The 19,371-nt window shown below is 42.9% G+C and overlaps 1 protein-coding gene across 1 annotated transcript; it reads left to right on the top strand.

The window, feature by feature from the left end:
- Nucleotides 1-12,095: 12,095 nt before the first annotated feature.
- LOC115396263 (m-AAA protease-interacting protein 1, mitochondrial) lies at nt 12,096-17,316 on the top strand. Its single transcript, XM_030102035.1, has 5 exons — nt 12,096-12,553; nt 13,557-13,628; nt 13,730-13,856; nt 14,152-14,296; nt 16,341-17,316. Exons 1-5 carry the CDS (start codon nt 12,158-12,160, stop codon nt 16,423-16,425), a joined length of 825 nt encoding a protein of 274 aa, XP_029957895.1. The 5' UTR covers nt 12,096-12,157; the 3' UTR covers nt 16,426-17,316.
- The last annotated feature ends 2,055 nt before the right edge of the window (nt 17,317-19,371 follow it).

The raw sequence follows: 19,371 nt of genomic DNA, 5'->3' as shown, positions 1-19,371 counted from the left end.
GCCTCAGCACACACACGCGAGAGGAGAAGGGGAGGGGGGGTAAAAAAAAAAAAAGTGAGGGTTTCCCTGTGTCAGTAGTTTTTTATTTTCCGCCAAGCCAGTGGTGCAGCATATTAGTCATAATTTATGTTTATCATCCCTTGTACCCCGGCTGACTCCGACAAAGCGTTTAACGCTGCGAGCATATGTGCATATGGCTGCTTTAATAGTTATTCTGCATGGAGGAGCACTTTAAAGACTCTAAATCACTTCTTTGGACAAACACTAATGAATTATGTCACCACCAAGTGCGATTCAAAAGTGCGGGCGAGCCGCTGGTAATTATTGGTCTTGGGAGATTTTAATTATCAGGAGTGAGCTCCTTCAAAGTGTAACTAAAAGGATTCAGATGGAGGGCGACGGCGGGGCACGTCAGTTAAGAGGCAAGCAAAGGAAGGAAGAGGGCGGACAAGGTAACTGGAACCAGGACGAGACGTTCAGCGTGGGAAATAAACCCACTTTAACCGGATATTTGGATTAAAAAAAAAAAAAAAAAGGAAACAGATCCTCAAATTTAACGATTTTGCCATATTTTCTGGACTATTGGGCAATTTTTTTCCTTTTTCTATTTGTCTGGTCATGCAACTTGCATCAAGAAGTGACTGATATATTAAAATATACCAGTACATACCATCTGTGGCCTCTAGATGTCACTGTACGATGACGGAAAACTGCAGCTGTACCTCAGAAAAGAAGGACTGCATATGATTAAACGCGCAGCTAAAATGTCTCCTGAAGGTAAAATTTAAATTTAATCAAGAAAGAAAAAAGGTGCACCAGAAAACAGAAAGAGAAACTTGTGAGGGACTGGAGAAAAGCAAAGGAACACTGTGACCGTAATGAAAGAACAAAGAGATCTGTACTTCGAAACGCATGACGTTAAAAGCTGAGGAAATAAATTCACAGATTCATCGGTGTAGTTACGGCAAAACAATGCATCTTATGCAACAATGCATCTTCTACATGATTTATTTTTTTCTTTATGATGCATTTTTTGACAGATGACAATCCAAACTACCTTTAAACTGGTTTTTCTTCAAAAATAAAAGATTCTCAACCCATCAATGATGTAGAATGACAGGATTTAAAGACGTATAATTAGTTGCTTTCATTTTGATTTAGCAGATATGTTTTCCCAGAAGTCTTTGGGGTAGATAGAAACCTATAGAAGACAGACATCCAGATACACTTCACTTGTGCAACTAACGTTATCTCGCAAAGTTTTGAGCTCATCTTAAAACAGGAAGTTCGAATGAACATAGTTAACTCAGACATGAGCACCTGAGCTATTGATCAATTCCAAAAGTGGAGTCGTGTGATTGTTTCATAGAGAACAATTCATTGTGCTCAAGGTTGAAAATATGGCTGAATACAAAGACGTATGCAGATGACGGTGTATTTATACAATGATCCCAGATCAAGTTTTATTCTAATGGCAACGTCAGTAGTGTCAGCTCAAGAAATGTGTTTTAATTAATTCATGATATTTTTTTTAGGTTTTGTTTCTAAACAATTAAAAGGAAAATAAACTGCAGTTTCTTTTAAATGAGTTCCAAAATGTGATTTCTGTTTAATTTCTTCACAGATACGCTGTCACAAGGTGAGAAAAGGGTGTAAACAATGGCCATTGTGTTGACTTTGTATTGACGCTTCATTCTCACTCATCATGAATTAATCAAACACTTTGTGTCTCGGATGCATCAAGGTCACGCGTCTCGGGCTGAACAGTCCTCCTGGATGCCGTCTTTCAGTAAAACGTCTCCTTTTCTATCACTGGTGCTACATCAGAGAAAATAAAAAAAAATTAAAGCAAAAACTTTCCGGATTCACCTCCGAAATGTGAGAAAACAGCACAACTCCACAGCAGACATGTTAATTTGTTAACGAGACGAGTTTCTGGACACGTTTGTGCGAATTCCAAAGCACATTCTCCTGGAAATAGCAACGTGTTTGTCGGGATGTGCACCTGATTTTTTTTTTTTTTTTTTTTTTCGCTTTTAACACATTAAATCCAGCCGTAATTTCATCTCCTAATTTTTTTGTCATATTTCCTGAGGTTTTATGAAGTTTGTGTATGACAGCTCTGAAGGCTCCTCTCATCACGCCGCGCGTATTTATGTCTGAATACATAAGCAGGACCATTATGAATGTCCTGAAATCAGATTTATTCCAGTAAAAATATCCTCATTCCAAATCATTAAAAAATGGCAACAAGCTGTGTTTTTTTTTTCCTCACTGAGGAAAAAAAAAAAAGCTGAAATATGGCATGTGAGAAATGTGCAAGGTGGCCGTCTTACAGAAGGTGTAGAGGTGGGATAAATTTAATTACAGCTTCAAATATTCATTTGGCAAATATATCAAGGTTGGAAACACAGGCCCAGAAATGGCAAGCCAGGCTGGCAGCCGCTCACAATGGTGGATGGCAAATGACAGTAATCCATGAAAAGAGACCAGACATTTATAGAATTTATAGAGAAGGACTCGCCATTCCAGATCTCTGATGTTTGTGGGATTTGCTCACTGGCATGGGAAATACGAGAAGAAATATATATAATAATCCCAACCTGTTTTCCAAATTGATTTAGGTTCAGGTTGGTTAATTATTAAGACATATGGGAACACATTTTGAAGTGGGCTTCCTTACTTTTTTTTTTTTTGCTCTTTTATTTGTTCACGCATCAAAAGTTATTCGCAGGTTTCTTCACGTCAGTGAGGTGAAGAGAGATTATTTCGGATTAAATGTGCTTAAAGCAATGAATTACTGGGTATTTTCTTCTTTATGGAGCTGTGCAGGTACTTTTAAAAGAGTTTTAGCTGTAAACTGTACAATCATACCTGAAAAACTCAGAACTGGCTGAAGTGTTTCACAGTTTTTCCAACAACATGAAGAGCAGAAAATAGTTTGCCAAGTCTGCAACCGTTGGTATTCTGTAAAACCACTAATAATTCACACAATCTCAAAATGATTTAGGTCTTCACAGCTTCTTTCAGAGGTATGAGGAGTAGGAAATACTGTGTTGCAAACTCATTTAGCTTCTAGCCTCAGCTGTCACCTGCAAAATATTATTCTGATGGGAGTAAACTCACTTGTTCAAGTGTTTCACAGTTCTTCCACAGATATAACGCGCAGAAAATAGTGTAATCTGCTAACAGTGTGAGAGAATATTTTAACCAAAATCATAATATTTTTCAAAAATGTATTAACTATAATGAGTAAAATAAAAATACATAACTGAGAGTGTATTTTTGGAAGATTTTACAGTTTGCTCATTAAAGTAGGTGTGGTTGTTGGCATAGTTGGGAATTTAAATCATGCAAGGCTTTTTTGTAATATATCCCATTACTGGAAGGTTACTGGCTTTAATACATCTAAAAAATGGATAAAACTGTTACATTAATGGTGGGTTTTACATTATTTGTTGCTATAAATAGAATCACTTTTATAATTTTTACCATTGAGGGGTCAAATGTACGTCCCTTCACCAGGAAACCAAAGAAAACACACAATAAAAGTGCCCCCCCCCCCCACCCCCCACCCCATCCTCTCTGGTTTCATCACAGAGCATGTGCTCTTGGTGTGTGTGAGCCGGTCACTGGACGCCGGCGCAGAAGCAGGAAGCTCAACATGTGTGATGCGAGGCGCCTCGCTGCCTTTCCGTCTCCAGCTGTGCAGCAGCGAGCACAGGTGAAGCTACGCCAGGGCACTTCCTCTTCCTGTGAAAGCGAGCGAAGCGGCCTAGTTTACCTCCGTTATCTCGCTTCTGCTCAGTGCAGGGCTGATTTAATCTGAGGTAGGATGGGGCGTGGGGGGGGGGGGGGGGGGGGGGGGGTGCTGCCTCACCCTTCCCAAGGCCTGGAACTGGAGGAGCAACACGGGGGCGGCGAGTCGTTCTCCGAAGACCACACTGTCACAGAGAGTTGGTGCCAAACCCCCCCCCCCCCCACACACACACACACACACAAAAAACACCCCCTCCATCATCTGCTCCTCCCTCCTATGATCACATTAAAGGAGATCAAACCTCACCTCCACCTCCTGGGGGGGGGGGGGGCTCCGTTCCCGGCGAGGCTGTAGCTCCGAGCAGGAATCTCTCTGGGGAGGAGATCACGGCGTGGGGGGGCGGGATGGCGGGGGGACATCGCCTCGTATTCAGAGTGCCAGTTTCGGTTCGGTGGAACTGTAGTAAACAAAACGAGCGCAGAACGGCTGAGTGGGAAGAGGAAACTGACACTGACCTACATTGTGGAAGCCACAGGCCGCCTTTACATCACACCCCTGACTGCAGGCAGCACCGCGATCACATCTCCGGCTCGCGCTGCACGCTTCAGGCGCTCGAAACTCTAAACTGATGGATATTCGTGGCCGTTTCTGTCGAGATCGGAAATGTCTCAAGTTCTGAGCAAATTCTAGCAAGACATTTCAGAACCAATGAGCCGATACAGCTTCGTCTGATCTCCATGGACAGAACTCGAACCAGGGAAGTACCGATACCGACACCAGTACCGGGTATCGGGAGGAAACTGGACTAATCCGATTCACACCAGTGGTATTCTCACCTCCAGGCTTGTGTGGATCATTAACAGCAACTGAAGAACGCCCTAAATGAGACCTTCAACATCCTCTGATCGCCACGCGTTATCTTTAAAATCATGCAAGTTAGCCAAAGTTTAAGATGTTTAGATCCAAAATCCAAAATAAAAAAATTAGGGTGAAGTCTACCTGGTATGTGGGGGTGGGGATAAGAATCAACTTCTATTAGATGCAAATTTAGGACACGCCCACTTCATCAAGATGAAACTGAAATCATCCACAGTTCTGCAGAAACAAAAAAGTTGAGAATCTAATAAAATAATCATGCAGCAATTATTTTTTTGGAGTTACTCAGCACATGAACAATTATCTGTATCTGAACAGTCAGTGGCTTAAAATCCATTGATTTCATGTATATTCATTCTGACGACGTTCACGTAAAGCTGTTCGATGCTTCTCCAGATAAAACACAAAATCAATAATTCAAATTACTTTTAAGTTACACTCACTTAACATCTTTTGCTCATATTTTTTTTTCTCCAATAAACAATTTTGTGAGAATATTTCTCATAATCAGAACTCCTCTGGAAACAAATATCTAAAAAGAAAATTAGAGGAATACAGTGATATACTGATATTAAAAAAGTTCAAGTTATATTAGAATATAAGGTCAGAATGACTCACTTAATGCACATTTTTAAAAAGTCCACAACTTTAAACTCCAAATAAATCCTATTATAGTGTTAAACAAGAACCAGAGATATTTAAGTATTTTTATATGGAGGTAAGTTTGAACAACACATTTCATTCTTCAAATTAAGTAAGTTGAGTGAGTTGTGCAAACTTTCACTTTTCACTGTGTTAAATTATAAAAAAGTTGTGATTGTTTTTTGTCTTTTCTTTGGGAAAACTGTCACACAGGAAGCGAGGCTCCTCTGAGCGAACATCAATGTTGGTTTTGGATAAAATGGAACAAAGTGGATAATCGTTGCGGCTGAGCGCTACCTGCAGAGATGTGAAAGTCATCAACAAACGATCGAAGGAAGAGGCGTTGGACACTGTGGTCTGATTGACGTGCGACTGGAGGAAAAAACAAAAAACAAAAAAAAACCCAGGAGGTGAACTGAGCTAAATTAACACGACGTGAATCTGCAGGAATCGACTCGGAAGCGGCCAAACCCAACTTTCCGAGGGACGTCTACCTGCGCTTCAAAGAAGCCAATAAATCTGTCTGCAGATCGCCGGGCGACCTTCGACCCCGTGTTGCTGTGTGTGTGTGTGTGTGTATGTGTGGAGGTATGGAGAGACGGGCGGAGAGGGAGAGTCGGTATGGGAATGGCAAGGATGGATGGATGGATGGAGGAGGAGGAGGAAAGACGAGGAGGAGGAGGAGGGTTGATAAAGCCTGATCTGTGCCACGGGGCATTTATGGCTGCTGGGGAGGCAGGAGGGGGGGTTGGGGGGGGGGGGGAGGGGGTGGGGGACGGGTGGGAGGAGGCATTGTCTGCTGTGTCCGTGCGTTTATAGGATTGAGCTCAAGTTTCCTTTGTGTTTCCATTTTGTTGAGGGATTATGTTCTTTGAGAGAGTTGTGCAAGCAGGCATGCACAGAGTGGAGGCGGAGAGAGAGAGAGAGAGAGAGGGAGAGAGGGAGAGAGGGAGGGAGAGAGAGAGAGAGAGAGAGGGAGAGAGAGAGGATGGTGAGGCGGTGAAGGGGCACGAGGAAGGAGGGAGGATGTCTTTGTTCAGAGCGTTGATCATGAACAAGACAGATAGTGTGTGTGTGTGTGTGTGTGTGTGTGTGTGTGTGTGTGTGTGTGAGACGGTGCAAAGCAAGATGTCAGGACATGTAACCAGCCATGTAACAATTTAAAATCAATTTGCCTCCCAAGAAGGATTTTTTTTTTCCTCCTCCTTCCTTCCATCCTCCGAGCGTTTTCCACGACTTTCATTCCATCAGAGGGTCTTTTGGTGTGTAAAAAAACAAAAAAAGAAGAAAAGTTTTCCACGCCGGGCTGGAATTGCCCCGTTCGCTGATCAAACGGGGGCAACTAGTGCGGCTCTGACTGAAGCAACAGTTTCTCTCGTTAATCCATTAGAGCCGCTGAAAGTTTTCTGCGACGACGCGCCGGCTCGAACTTTGCCGGCTCGTCTGTTTACCTTCCTGCGAGCCCACCGGGGGGATCGGCGCTCGCCCATTGTGTTTTCCTCAACTTGTTAAAACACCACATGGTACATTTGCATAGGATAACCAACATATAGCGAATCATTTGCATGCCTGAAAGTGCACTTGAGTAACCGTAATTACACGTGACACCAATTACTCTGTTACTTTGTATTAAATTATAATGGAAAATTCCACTAGAGAATTGGAGCCTAATTGCATCTTAATTTGCATAATTTTGCATATTAATCACATCTCAGATGAATAATAAATTTCAGCCGATTTTTTAATTTATGCGCAGATACAAAAACAAGTTGAGAAATAATTTGTGAGTGAGTGGTAAAAAAAAAAAAAGAAATTAAAAAAAAAGAAAAATCAGGAACTATTACTTAGAGCGTTTTGTGCTAATTTCTCTCATTAGCAAGACGTTTAAGTCAAAGATATCTCTTGATCAACAAAGCTCCGCATTTTGAATTTGAGAGTTTTGTGAAAGCCTTGAAAATACTTTCAAACACAGAAACATAAAATTTGGAAATGTCCATTTATGTGAAAACTTGAATTTAAAGCTCTTTGCAGACGAGCAAAATCGATTCAAATCCTGCCGTTTCTTTCTCTCTCTGTTTATTTATTTATTTTTTTCTCTCTCGCTGGTCAACACCTGTGCCTGCGACCGCGCGTGGCTCCCTGCCAGCATCAACAACATCCGCTACCTGTAGTCCAGATTACACTCAAATGGACACAAACAACATATTTCCCTGAACAAAGTTCACTAACTTGTGCTACGAACCGTGAAAAAAAAAAAAAAGGACAAAATGAGCAGCAAAATGCTGTTTGGAGTCCAAAATCAGCATCAGCTGAGTGATCATGAAGTTCAAATCATCGTGGAAAACATATTTTATATTATCTGCATATTTTAACTGGGAATCGGGCAAAAGCTCTAAAATATTAAACAACAAAGAGCGTCCATGCAGACTCCCTGCAGATGCTGGAGAGTTCACTCCACTGTAAGCTGCAGAGGGAGATTTCAGATGCTTATAAATCACTGTCATCAGTGTGAATTCTGCATGCGGTGTGGGAGTTTTATACACTGTGGTGGACTCTGATTCATGTCACACCGATCATCTGCTGTCACCGACGTTTTATGTCTCACATCCACCGACAATTACAGCTATTCTGAGGCTACAGCACAGTTTTTTTTTCCACATTTTGGAGATATTTTGTATTGCTTTTGCACATTTCAGATGGTTTATTCAGTTTTTTAACTTCTATTTTCACAAGTTGTACGCTTTTTCTTGCCTATATTCTTTATATTCACGTTTCTAATTTTGAAGCCAGCCAAAACTTCAGTTCCAGTCTCGTGTGAACATCAGAATTACCTCAGACACATGAAGACAAAGGGATGAAATGTGTCAGAATGTAGTTAAAAACATGTGCGTTTTTTGTCATTCTGTTAAATCTCCTTTCTTAAAAAAAAAAAAAAAAAAAAAAGAGGTGCCACATTCCAGGTTGGGAGGAAGAGTGTTAACAAGTCACAAGTTTGAATTCCTGCATGATCAGCAACACCACACGGTCACTGAGATTCTTCGATTCTAAAGAAATGTAGCCGCGACTGGAAGCAGGGAGCATTAAACGTGACGGAGTCGTCTCTTCAGTGCCGATCAGAGAGCAGAGTTCTCTCCACCGCTGACCGCGGACACTCTGAGCATCTTCATCCCTGTCGCAGCCCGTCGGCCGCGGACAACACTGCCTTTTAGTGGCACCTCGGAGGAAAGGACTCGGCGGAGACGCAGACCGAGATGCTGCAGCCACTTCAAGCTGGATGACATTCACAGGCCTTTGAAACGAGAGTTTGTGCAACAAAATAGCTTGATTTGATTAAAAATTGGAGAAATTACACAGAAAATCAGTCATTTAAAACTGAGGCCATCTGAATAAAGTATTTCCTTTGTTGTATATTCATTTATTTACCTAGAAATAAAGCGAGAAACATTCAAATATCCAAGTTTTCCATTAACAGCGGTCTCAAAAACACTATTTACTGGATTTCTGATGTATTTTGTAATATTTTAGTCTTGTTTCATAATCAGAGTTGAACAGATCATGTTGTGTTACACTTTTCTGTTTTAATAGCCTCTTTCACAAATGTCACTTAAACCATTTAATTCTGCATAAATTACAATATAATGTGATTCTAAAATCACATATATTCAGTTTTGGGTTTTCTTTGCTGAACTTGGACCATCAGTTCAAGAGAATAATTGATTTTAACTGTGATCTCTTTCCCTTTTTCTCAGACTTCCCAGCTTGAGTAAAGGGCAAGTAAAAAAAAAAAAAAGGCTGTCCACATGTAAACTGTTGGCCAGTCCTTAAAATACCTGAAAGATTTCATCGAGTGTTCGGATATTATAATAATCAGTTTGCGATAACTTCTCCAGGAAATGCATCGTTGGGTTTGTGTGCTTGTTGTTCTAATTCTGTCGTCCGATCACAAAGTGCGGTTCATTCTCAGCCACGGGGCCGAACCTGATCAATACGCCGACTGAAAGGCAGCGTGTGTGACGTGTTCCTGCTCTCCCTCCGTCAGTCACTGCATTTCTTTTCTGACTGATAATGTTAATTTAAATGTTCTTTCAATGCAGCCAACAATCATGAACCGTGCACACAGAAAGCACCTGGTATAGTTTTAAACTGACTTCCACTGACCCCTGAAGGGGCCACACTGGGCCTCATGCTGCTTTGTAAGGTGTTCACTGATACACTCCAAAGTGGAAGATTTCACCCCTTGTTGAAGGAGCCTTGAGACGTTTAAAAGTCACAAAATTGGGAAATCAACTCATTATAGTCAATATAGCTGTAACAAAGTCTGTTAAAGAAGTGTAAAACTTCCCAAAACTGTAGAAGTAAAGCAATTTATTGCTTTAAAATGTGTCTAAATAATAATGTACTCTTCACTGGATGTCTAGATAAAGTGATCTAGTTGATAAATCTCATACACGATTCAGTAAATCTGCCAACAAAGGGTTCTTATACTGAATGGTGACACAATCATCTACATTTTGTCTATTTTAACAAAAACAGACACTTGAAATTGATTATTTTGAGCACTTATTGGGAGTAAGAGGTGTTTTTGCAAGGCAAAGGGCCAAAAAATACATGAGCGAATAAAGAAATTAGCAAGCATGGTCACTGACCTGGTGGAGGGGGGCAACATTTTTCATGAGAAAGCTAATTGAAAGCTTAAACTGCATTACTGACACTGAAACTTAGAGGTTTTTAAATATACCACAATTGTGTGAAGAGTTTAAGTGATTAACAGAGTGAAGAGTGTGAATCCTGTGTTTTTACCTCATTTTGTCATCGTGTGTGTTGTTTTATGATTGTCATTATTATTATCGGGGTGTGGAGGACTCCAACTCCTCTCCTTCACTGTCCGTGTTTGTCTGCGGCTCCTCCAACAATTAATCCCGCTCCGAGCGCGGAGTCGTTAATATTCTGCTCCATTCGACTCGCAGATGTAAAAAGCATTCTCAACTGACACATATAATTACTGTGATACATCCCAGAAAGGTTTCCGTGTCTGAGCGCAATTCCAAATAACCGAGCGCGGCGCGGCTAATTATTGATAAATAAAATTAGTTTGGCGGGGGGGAGAACTTCAGGTGGGCGGGGCCGCGCGCAGGTGTCTGCCGCGTGCGGGGGCGCGTGCACAGGGAGAGAGGGAAAACTGCGCTGACCTGCAATCACCGAGAACAGCGGGGACTTAATGATGTTTTGGTCTGCTGATCAAATTTCACATTTACGCACAATCATTTTTGGGCACCTGCGCTGAAAAAAAAAACAAACAAAAAAAAACAATAACACAACAAAAGGCTGAGGACGCGCTGGCCCGTGAACGCAACACGGAGACGCGTCATCGTGAGCGCGCAATTACGCACGAACACGCTCTCTTTCTGCTGACTTTTTACACCGTTTTCATGCAATTTTAAGAATCATACATGCACACGGACACACGGAAAGTTTGTTTCTTACTTGGGGAAGAGGCCTCGACTCGGATAAGTTAGTATTTAGCTCCCTCTACTGGATCCATGGGGAAGTGCTGCTCTGCTGCATTTAAGTGCTCCATGTCATTTACAATGATGCATTTCTGCGCTGATTAGTTAAAAAAATGATCAGCTCTGTAAAATGCTTTTTTATATATGTAAAATCAGTGGTAAAAACGTAAATTACACCTGCATCTAAAAATATTTAGAAAAGTAAAGTATTTTGTCTGCTATTTCTACAAATTAAACTCCTAAACCTTTTGAGCATGTTGGAACATTTCATTGTGATGGATTTGATTCCCAGTTAAAACATTTGAAAAGGAAGTTTTGGATGCTGTATTCTAGATTTGTATGTCTAAAAGAATTAAAAACTAGAAATACTCCATTTTATATACAATAAATTTTAATTATCATACCCTCTACGTACTTATATGTGCCTGTAGATCACAGGTGCTACTTTTATATTTAGAACCATATGATAGTTTGAGGTGCAATATGCAGACAAAACAGGAAAATAAACATGACCCTTGACCCCTTCGCCCCCCCCCCCCCCCCCCCCCCACACACACACACACACACACACACATCTGCTACAAGGTGCACTTCAGTGTTGCTGCCCACTGCAAAAAGGTGGGTCAATGTGGAAATGGAAATTATCTAATGGAATGAATAAAATCTGAATAGTTTTGTTTAAATATTTTTGTATTTCTCTTTATGTAGTTAGGGTGAGAGCTGGTTAGATAGAGAGCTAGCTAGGTCGAGAGAGTTGGAAGAACTGGGTTAAATGTCATAACTATTTTGAATTAAAGTCACCTGAAAGTGGAATATTATATGCAGATGTCCTTTTCCCTGTTTTTTGCTCCCAGTTTTTCTATCACGTATGTATCCTAGTTGTTTCCCAAATGGCCATTCAATACATTTCCAGACCAACACATTTAATATGTAAATACGGGTATTTGCATGTTTTTACTGCTTATTTGTATTGTAACCAGATGAAATATTTCCTTATGAAGTCATTTGTCAGTCTAAACGTAAAAATTCTCATTCTTAAATCATCGTGTAAACTGTATGATTGAGGGACTTTCAGTTTTAACCTGTTCTGTCATTGATATATCATAATGAATCGGAGGAATATCATGAATAAATCGTTGGCTTGCACACATATGTGGAATAATGAAAGTAGTAAGCTTCTTGATGGAAGTGTTTCCAGCTAATCATGACCAAAAAAAAAAAAAAAAAAATGTTTGAAGCGTGGCTAAAACCGTTTCCAGTTTTCCCACGGCCCGTGAACGCACCGTCCTCCCGGAGCATTGTGGGTACAACATGGGGTGAGTTGCGTAAGGTTACCAAAGACAGCCGAGTGGATGGAGACGGGTTCCTCCTGATGCAGCGGATCACCAGCCTGGCCGCCTGCCGGGAGCTCGGCGGCCTGGCGGCGTGCTCGGCGGGGCTGTGCGGCCGGAGGCGGGGCGGCCCGGCCGCCGTGCCCCTCGCTCCGTGGGGCGGCGTGGCCCCGCGTCCCGGGCGTCCTTTCTCCGCGGAGCCCGGGCGGAGGGAGAGCCGGAGAGGGGTCGTGTTCGCCGGGGACAAACGCAGACTGTTCTGCACGCAGAATGGAGCCGAGAACCCGCCGGGGGGCTCCCAGCAGCGGCCCGCCATCTCCGTGGTGGGCATCCCGGACCCCTTCACCTGGATCCGCTGCAAAGTCCAGATGAGCCTGATCGACCTGTACTTCGACCTGGACATGGACTCTGAGGAGTTTCACAGGGGGATCAAGCAGGTAGCTCCTCATCACAGGAACAACAGGCCTCCTGCCTGCAACTCCTCACACAAACATCCTCTTACAGCGTGTTATCCCAGCAGCAAACCTGTTTCTTCATCACTGCATGTCACTGTCAGTGGAAACCTGTTTAAAATGTGAGTTTGAATGAAAAATGTAGAATTCCAGCCTTGGTGAGGTCAGGAGGTGTACCACAGAGGTCAGACAGTGAAGGCCTGTTCACACTGGGCGTCTAGTGACTTGAGGGTGATCGGATCACACGTGGGAGCTGACAGACTGTTTACACTTGTCTGTATAAAGCGTTTCGGGCTAATCCCTTGAGTTCAGACTGTCACTGCCTCTATTTCACTTCACTAGAGGTGGCTGCCATGCAAGATGTTCTGTCCATCCATCGGGAGCAGATCGGGGTTCAGTGTCTTACTGGGCGACATGTCAAAATAAAACGTATATATTGAATCTGTAAGCTTCCCATTGAGGGACAACCCGCTCTACCAACCGTCGCTCTGATCGACTCATAAGTTTATCACTTCACACATTATTTGACGTGAATGTCATAGACTTTGGTACAGCGACGTGATTCCTTGTCCCCGCCCGAATCGAAGGTATTAGAAATATTTTAATGTCATACTTTGATTTCCAAGGACAGTGACGTGTAATGTTGTGGTCCTGGTCAGAGCTTAATGATACGACACAATCCTGCAACCTGTTCTTTGGATCTTAAGGTATTGCATTTTAAGCCATGATAGCTTCACGATTTTGCGTCTTTCTCCATACGAGCTGTTTGGAAACTGAGGCCTCATTTACACGGAAGCATTTCAGGTGAAAGTGCTGTTTTGCCGACACTCTTGTTGTCATGTTTGTGGCCCATGCAGGAGTTAAGATAAAGTGGAATTTGATAGTGGGTTCACAGATTCAAGCGACCTAAACTCGAGCAGTGCTAATCCAGTAATTCAGACACCAGCATACAGTCGATCCTGAACTCGCCGTTTCCCGTCCATCGCAGGCTTTGGTCCACGTGTCCGACAAGATGTCCAGGGGCAGATACCACGAGCTGAGGGGCCTCGCGTCCAATGAGGTAATCAGGAGTGGTAAAGATCAGAGAAAACTTCACATTTCTGGTGGATGAGACAGCTGCCTTTCACTTAGGGGGAGACTGGGTGTGTTTTGTTCTTCCAGGTGATCGAGTACGTGGAGAAGAAGTGTACGTCCCTCACCGCCGCTCAGAGGCAGCAGCTGGCGGTCAAAATGGACGACATCATATTTGTACTCCCCGAAGAGGTCTCGGTCATCTTTGACAACTCCGGTAAGTCGTGTGCAATCGCTCGTCAGGACGGACGGCGGACGCGGTGCGGGGAATGGATTTTGGGGGACACTTGAGTTGAAATATGCTTTCCATCGGGGGGGTCAGCCTCTGGTCAGAGGAGGTCATTCCCTCCCCGGGTGATGCACTTGACCCGCGCTACGACCAGATTACAGCACTTCTCCTGATAGATCTCATTAGCCGAAGGTCGTAAAACCATTCGTGCTTCTGATTTTAACCTCCGTCTGAGATTTATATTGATATTAAAAATCTCTCCTGCCTCTTTTCCCTCTTCCAGGCGGAAAGTTCTGCTCTATTGTTATGAGGTTTTGGCTGGTGTCGACACACGAAGGTCCCGACGACCCCGAGGGGATCAAGATCTTCAAAGTGGCCTCCAGTGAAGAGGGCGGCCCCCAGAAGAAGATTGCCACTGCTGTGTACGAGTAAGTGCCCACGCTCATCTTGTACCACTCAGACATCCATAAGTACAGTTTACAGTCAGATGTTTTTCTTACTCTCTTCGCTTTGAGCACTTTTTTTCATCGTTAATTTGCTCAAAAGCGAGGTGCCAAAAAGTTTGTTTACTTTATTTCCCACATAATTACAATTAAAAGGTAGAAATAATTTACTTAAGAGAGATAATTATATGTTGGCAGCAGCTCAAAGTTACCTGCAGGCCTTTCATTGTGTGTGTGTTTTCGTTGGGTGGGGAACAGAGCCGCAGCTCGTGGCGCTCAGATCACAATGTTTTCCCGATTCATGGAGAAAACTGGAGAAACAGTGGTGGACAAGAGTTCAGCTATTTATTGAAAGTGTTTTTTCCCCAGTGGAGTCCCATCGTGAGTCCGCTTTACAATTAAAGGTGATTTCTTTCTTTTTTTTGAAGAATTAGCAGCCTAAACAAAGCAATACGAAGCCAAGAAAGATGCAGTCTATTCATTGCATTCATACCTGGCACCGGAGACACATTAACAAACACGTCAGCTTTCAGGTTTGCAATGCGTTCGAAAGATCCTTAAATCTTGGAATTCCGAGGACATTTCAGGAGTTGTAAAGGCCCATTAGCTGTTACGTCAGAATTTTTGAGTTTGAAATCAGACAATTTGAAGGATTTTAACTCTTTTGCACAATTTTAAGTTCAGGTGATGGTGAATGGAGTTAAAGTAATGTTTTCATTTGTGCTCAGAAAGATATTAAAAGATCAGATTTCCTGGAAGGGTCCGTGTTAACTCCCTACTTGGAATTTTAGTTTGAGAAGGACAATCCAAGTTCCTGGGAACAGTTTACACGTGATGCAGCTTCACCCAGTCCTGTGCTGGTCACGGCCAATTCGAAGCTCGATGCCTCGCCGCTCGGTTGGATTTCACAAGTCTGAATTGAATACTGTCAGATGAAATTAAACCCTGAAGCTGGGTTGTCAAACATATGGCCCATGGGCCAAAACCAGCCTGCAAGAGGCTGCAATCTGCCCTGGTAGGCAAATTGTCAAACTTTCAAAGAAGAATGTAAAGGAACACCCGTGATTTAAAGCTGCCATACGTCAAGGTTTGTCTGTTTTCCATCACTTCTAAAATAATTGATTTTTTTTATTACCTCTTCATATTGCGCTGGTGTTCTTCTGTATCTCCTCCCCGGCCTCAAGTAAAGTCACAAAGAATATTTGCATAACAGGCGTCCATTTAAGGATGAGGAAAAGCCTTTCGCTCGAGCAGAAAGTGGAAGCCTCCAGAGCTGCGTCCTCCTGAAAGGGGCCATTGACTCGTCAAATAAAAAGTGAGGAATCCAGCTTTGGTTATGTGAAATTCTTCAATAAACTCTGCTGCTTCAACAACCACTGAAGATCATTTCACACTCTGTTAGCACTCAAAGCCTCTTTCAGTTCCCAGTCGGTAATCCAGTTAGGGGTTGGACCACACTGTGTGGCTATTCTACCTAATACCCACCTATCTAGTTAGCCAGATTCTTCCTCCCCATTGTTCCAGGTTTCTGAATCCCCCTCAGAGAAAGCCTGTCACACTGCAAATGTTATCCTAAATGGTAGCGAGCAGACAGTTTGGCAGGAGGACGGAGCCGTTTTCTGAATCCCCACCTCATTATTTTGTTTCTCAAGGTTAAACAGGAAAGAAAAGTTAGTTTGAATGCGAGCGCAACTCCTGAAGCAGAACTCGCTTCAGGACGGTTCCCAGCAGGACTGCACAATATGGAGCAAGAGGAAGAACACGGTTATCTGAAGATTAAGATCATATTCCTAACTCCCTTTTATGGAACATTTTGAAGGTGCAATAAGTAAGAAATGTAAAAACAATGGATATAGTTGGGTTAGACGTCACTAATATTTTCTCGTTTTCAATTTGGAGAGGGTATGCAGCCTTTGAGACAATCTCAGGAGTGGGTTGAAAGGTGAAAACAGTTCGAGCCACACTTCCAGGATCTGTGGTCACGTATTCAAGTGAACTGGTGCTTTTCAACATGTCCGTCTCTTCACAGATTCCACCGAGAGCTGACGAGAGGCGCGTCCGATGACTGGACGGTCACGACCGTCTGGCACTACAGCTGGACTCTGCCTTCGTGATTTTACTCGCCAAAGGAACTTTGACGCGACGTCGACGACACTGACTGTATTTATGTGAGCAGAGCAGGCAGACCTCCGAAGAGCATGAAGCGGGACCCGCTGCACTGAAGCTGTGCAGACAACCGAAGACCTCAGAACTTGACAGACCTGTAAATAAGTGAACTTCCTGTGCTACTTGATGCTCATCCCTTGGTGCCTTTAAAGTTTTTCTCCCATGATTTTATCTTCAACATCAACACTTGCTCTTAAATTGGCCTTTTCATTCATCAGTTTCCTTTGTTTTGCGGTAAAACTGTCAAATGTATGACGACCTGTGCTGCAGTTGAAGGTGTATTTTAATTCTCTCTGGTATGAATGTAGTAGAAGCATCAGGTGTCTCCTCTGCACCAACAGCAGCAGAATCCTTGGATATCAGCTCTGACCTATGATTTGCTGGTCATGACCACTCCACTTTTTTAAAAATGTTCATGAAATGTATGGCCATAGAAATATTAATTAGCACTCCAACATCCTTTTCCTGGGTTTTTTGTCATGGTGGTGAAGTGGTAAAGCCACTGGAGAAAGACATCCTCTCTTAAGTGTGTTGCCAAAAAGATCTGGGTCTTTGAGCTCACCTTTTCTGTAAATTTCAGCCTCGTCTTTTGGTCTGTTTTTTTTCATTTGTTGTTACAATTTTAAGAGCACGTTGCAACCGAGAACACGTTCACAGGACAGCTTCACTCAGTAAGACGCACTTAAATCTACTAAACAAGATGCAGCTGAAAATTCACAGAGGAGGTCGTGAATTGATCTTGTTCTTTTTGTCTCGTCGCTGTATTAAAAGGTCCAAAATGACGCTCAGGTCCTCTTGAGTTTCTTCAACCAATAAACAATAAATTGCTTCATGGCAGCACCAGGTCACGCCCCTCAGCCTTTTATTCTTCGGAACCGTCCTCACAGTCGTACCCGTCGTCAGACCAGGCGGGATTCTGGGTAAATGATGTCAAACCAGGTCGACTGTGGTTGGCGCCTCTCGCAACAGCAGCTTTTACATTCAGGTTAACGTCCGCATGCGTGAGTTGAATATGGTTGCGTATCACTCCAGTGGAGGCATTACCAGTTTAGCCGACATCTTGGTTTTAACCTCAAGATCAAAATACCAGATGAAACTAGTTTTTCAGGAGGACATTTGACGATTTTCTAACCAGCACTTGTGTCAAGCCTTCAGGGGAGAGAGGGGAGTTTATCAGACGGATGTAGCTGAGACCTCATTTCAACACACTCTGTGTCCCGATACGATCCAGCCTGAGTATCTGGTGTTCATCTGTCACAGTAAGATCCCTTTGAGATCCAGCCACTTCAAGAAAAGCTGAATTACACGGATCTGAGGAGGGCAGAGCAGTCGTCAATAACGGTGACGTGGTCACCTGAAGTGCCACTGTCACTTGTGTTCAGTACAGTCAATGTGTCTTCTACTACATCTGGATCACAGCTTGAATAAATCCTGAAAGCTTCTCTATTTATTTTTACTTCGTCTGGTCACTGACCGCAAATCAGTCACTTTTTAAAGCCACGTGCCAGGAGCCAGTGCTAAACTTGAAAAGTGCTTCCTGTACTTCTTACAGTTGTGAAGATTTTCTCTTAAGCATAGATGTCAAAGACATAAAGCACATGACTAATTTGGTACTATAATCGAGGCCATATGCCACAAGATGTTACTTTTAACGACGTAGGGCAAAAGGGCAACGATCCAGCTTTATAGTTGACTGTTCAGGAAAACGTGCACGTAAAGAGAGCGCATTCCTGTTTGGTAGATTATTTAATGTAACACATTTCACTGTATTTTAAAAACAAGGAAGTATCAATAAAACTGGCTTTTTGTTGAGACTGTATTAAGTAAATTATGTGGTTTTGTGCAAATAAAGTAGACTTTTTCATTAAGAAAACTTTAAGTTTTAAAGGTTATAATGACATTGTTTTCCATGTCTGGTCGATTCAAACTGAAAGCGAGCTGCGTGGCCCCTGAACTAAAACATGCCTGGCACCACTAGTAAAAGTAGACTGAAATAGTTCTCTTTGTCAACGTGTTGCTGCAGGCGGGAATGACTCATTTTTTTGGGAAATCCTCCACCTTGGCCCGTGGTCACTGCCAGAAACCCGTCGCTCCTGAGACGTCATGTGACAGGCTGCCGAATGCCGCGCGGCGTCCCTGTCTGCTGCTGCCGCCTGCGATATTATTAACGCTGACAACGTATCAGACGAACAGAGGATTCTGTCATTAGCGGCCAGTAATTCATACATAAAAGAACACGGAGGGGGGATTATTCTAATGTTCCTACATATTGACATGTGGGTTTTCTGAAAGTTTGCGTGGGTTTCCCCCCCCCCCCCCCCCCCTTTGGTTCCACTGGAGCATCTCGCGGAGTCGTAATGGGATTAAATGTGTGTGGTTAGCTTAGCACATGTCAACGCGGATACGGTGCGAGCGCATTAGACAATTTAGCACGCCTGTGCGTCACTCCGCTCAATGGAAAATTAACAGGAAGACAAAAACACGCGCCGATTACACAAAAGCTAGTTTTTATTAGTTATTTTATCACGTATTCCGACATAGATCGGTGGCGGCGGCGCGCCAGCCCCGCTTCATTAATCCTGAGAGCGAAACAGATTGCAAACAATCGCTGCTACCTTTTGGAGATGGCGTCTGTGTTGGTGCGTCTGTCTGCACGTGTCTCAGCCACAGATCCATTGTGTTATCTCTGTCAGACTCTCATTTAAGGGTTGATTAATACAATTAGCAGATAAATACGCTTGTAAATCAAACCTAATAGTCTGACAGAACAAATACTGGGATAGAGACGAGGCGTCTCTTTGTATTTACTTAAATCTTTTTCTTTTTTTTTTAGCCTGTATTAAAATAGTCAAACAGGCTGATTGTTAGGTTCAAAGACTTCATTTAACACTGTT

This window comes from Salarias fasciatus, chromosome 11 (assembly GCF_902148845.1).
Source record: "Salarias fasciatus chromosome 11, fSalaFa1.1, whole genome shotgun sequence".
In the NCBI taxonomy this organism is placed as follows: Eukaryota; Metazoa; Chordata; class Actinopteri; order Blenniiformes; family Blenniidae; genus Salarias; species Salarias fasciatus.
The sequence above is the reverse complement of the archived record's forward strand: the minus strand, read 5'-3'. Positions and strand labels throughout refer to the sequence as shown.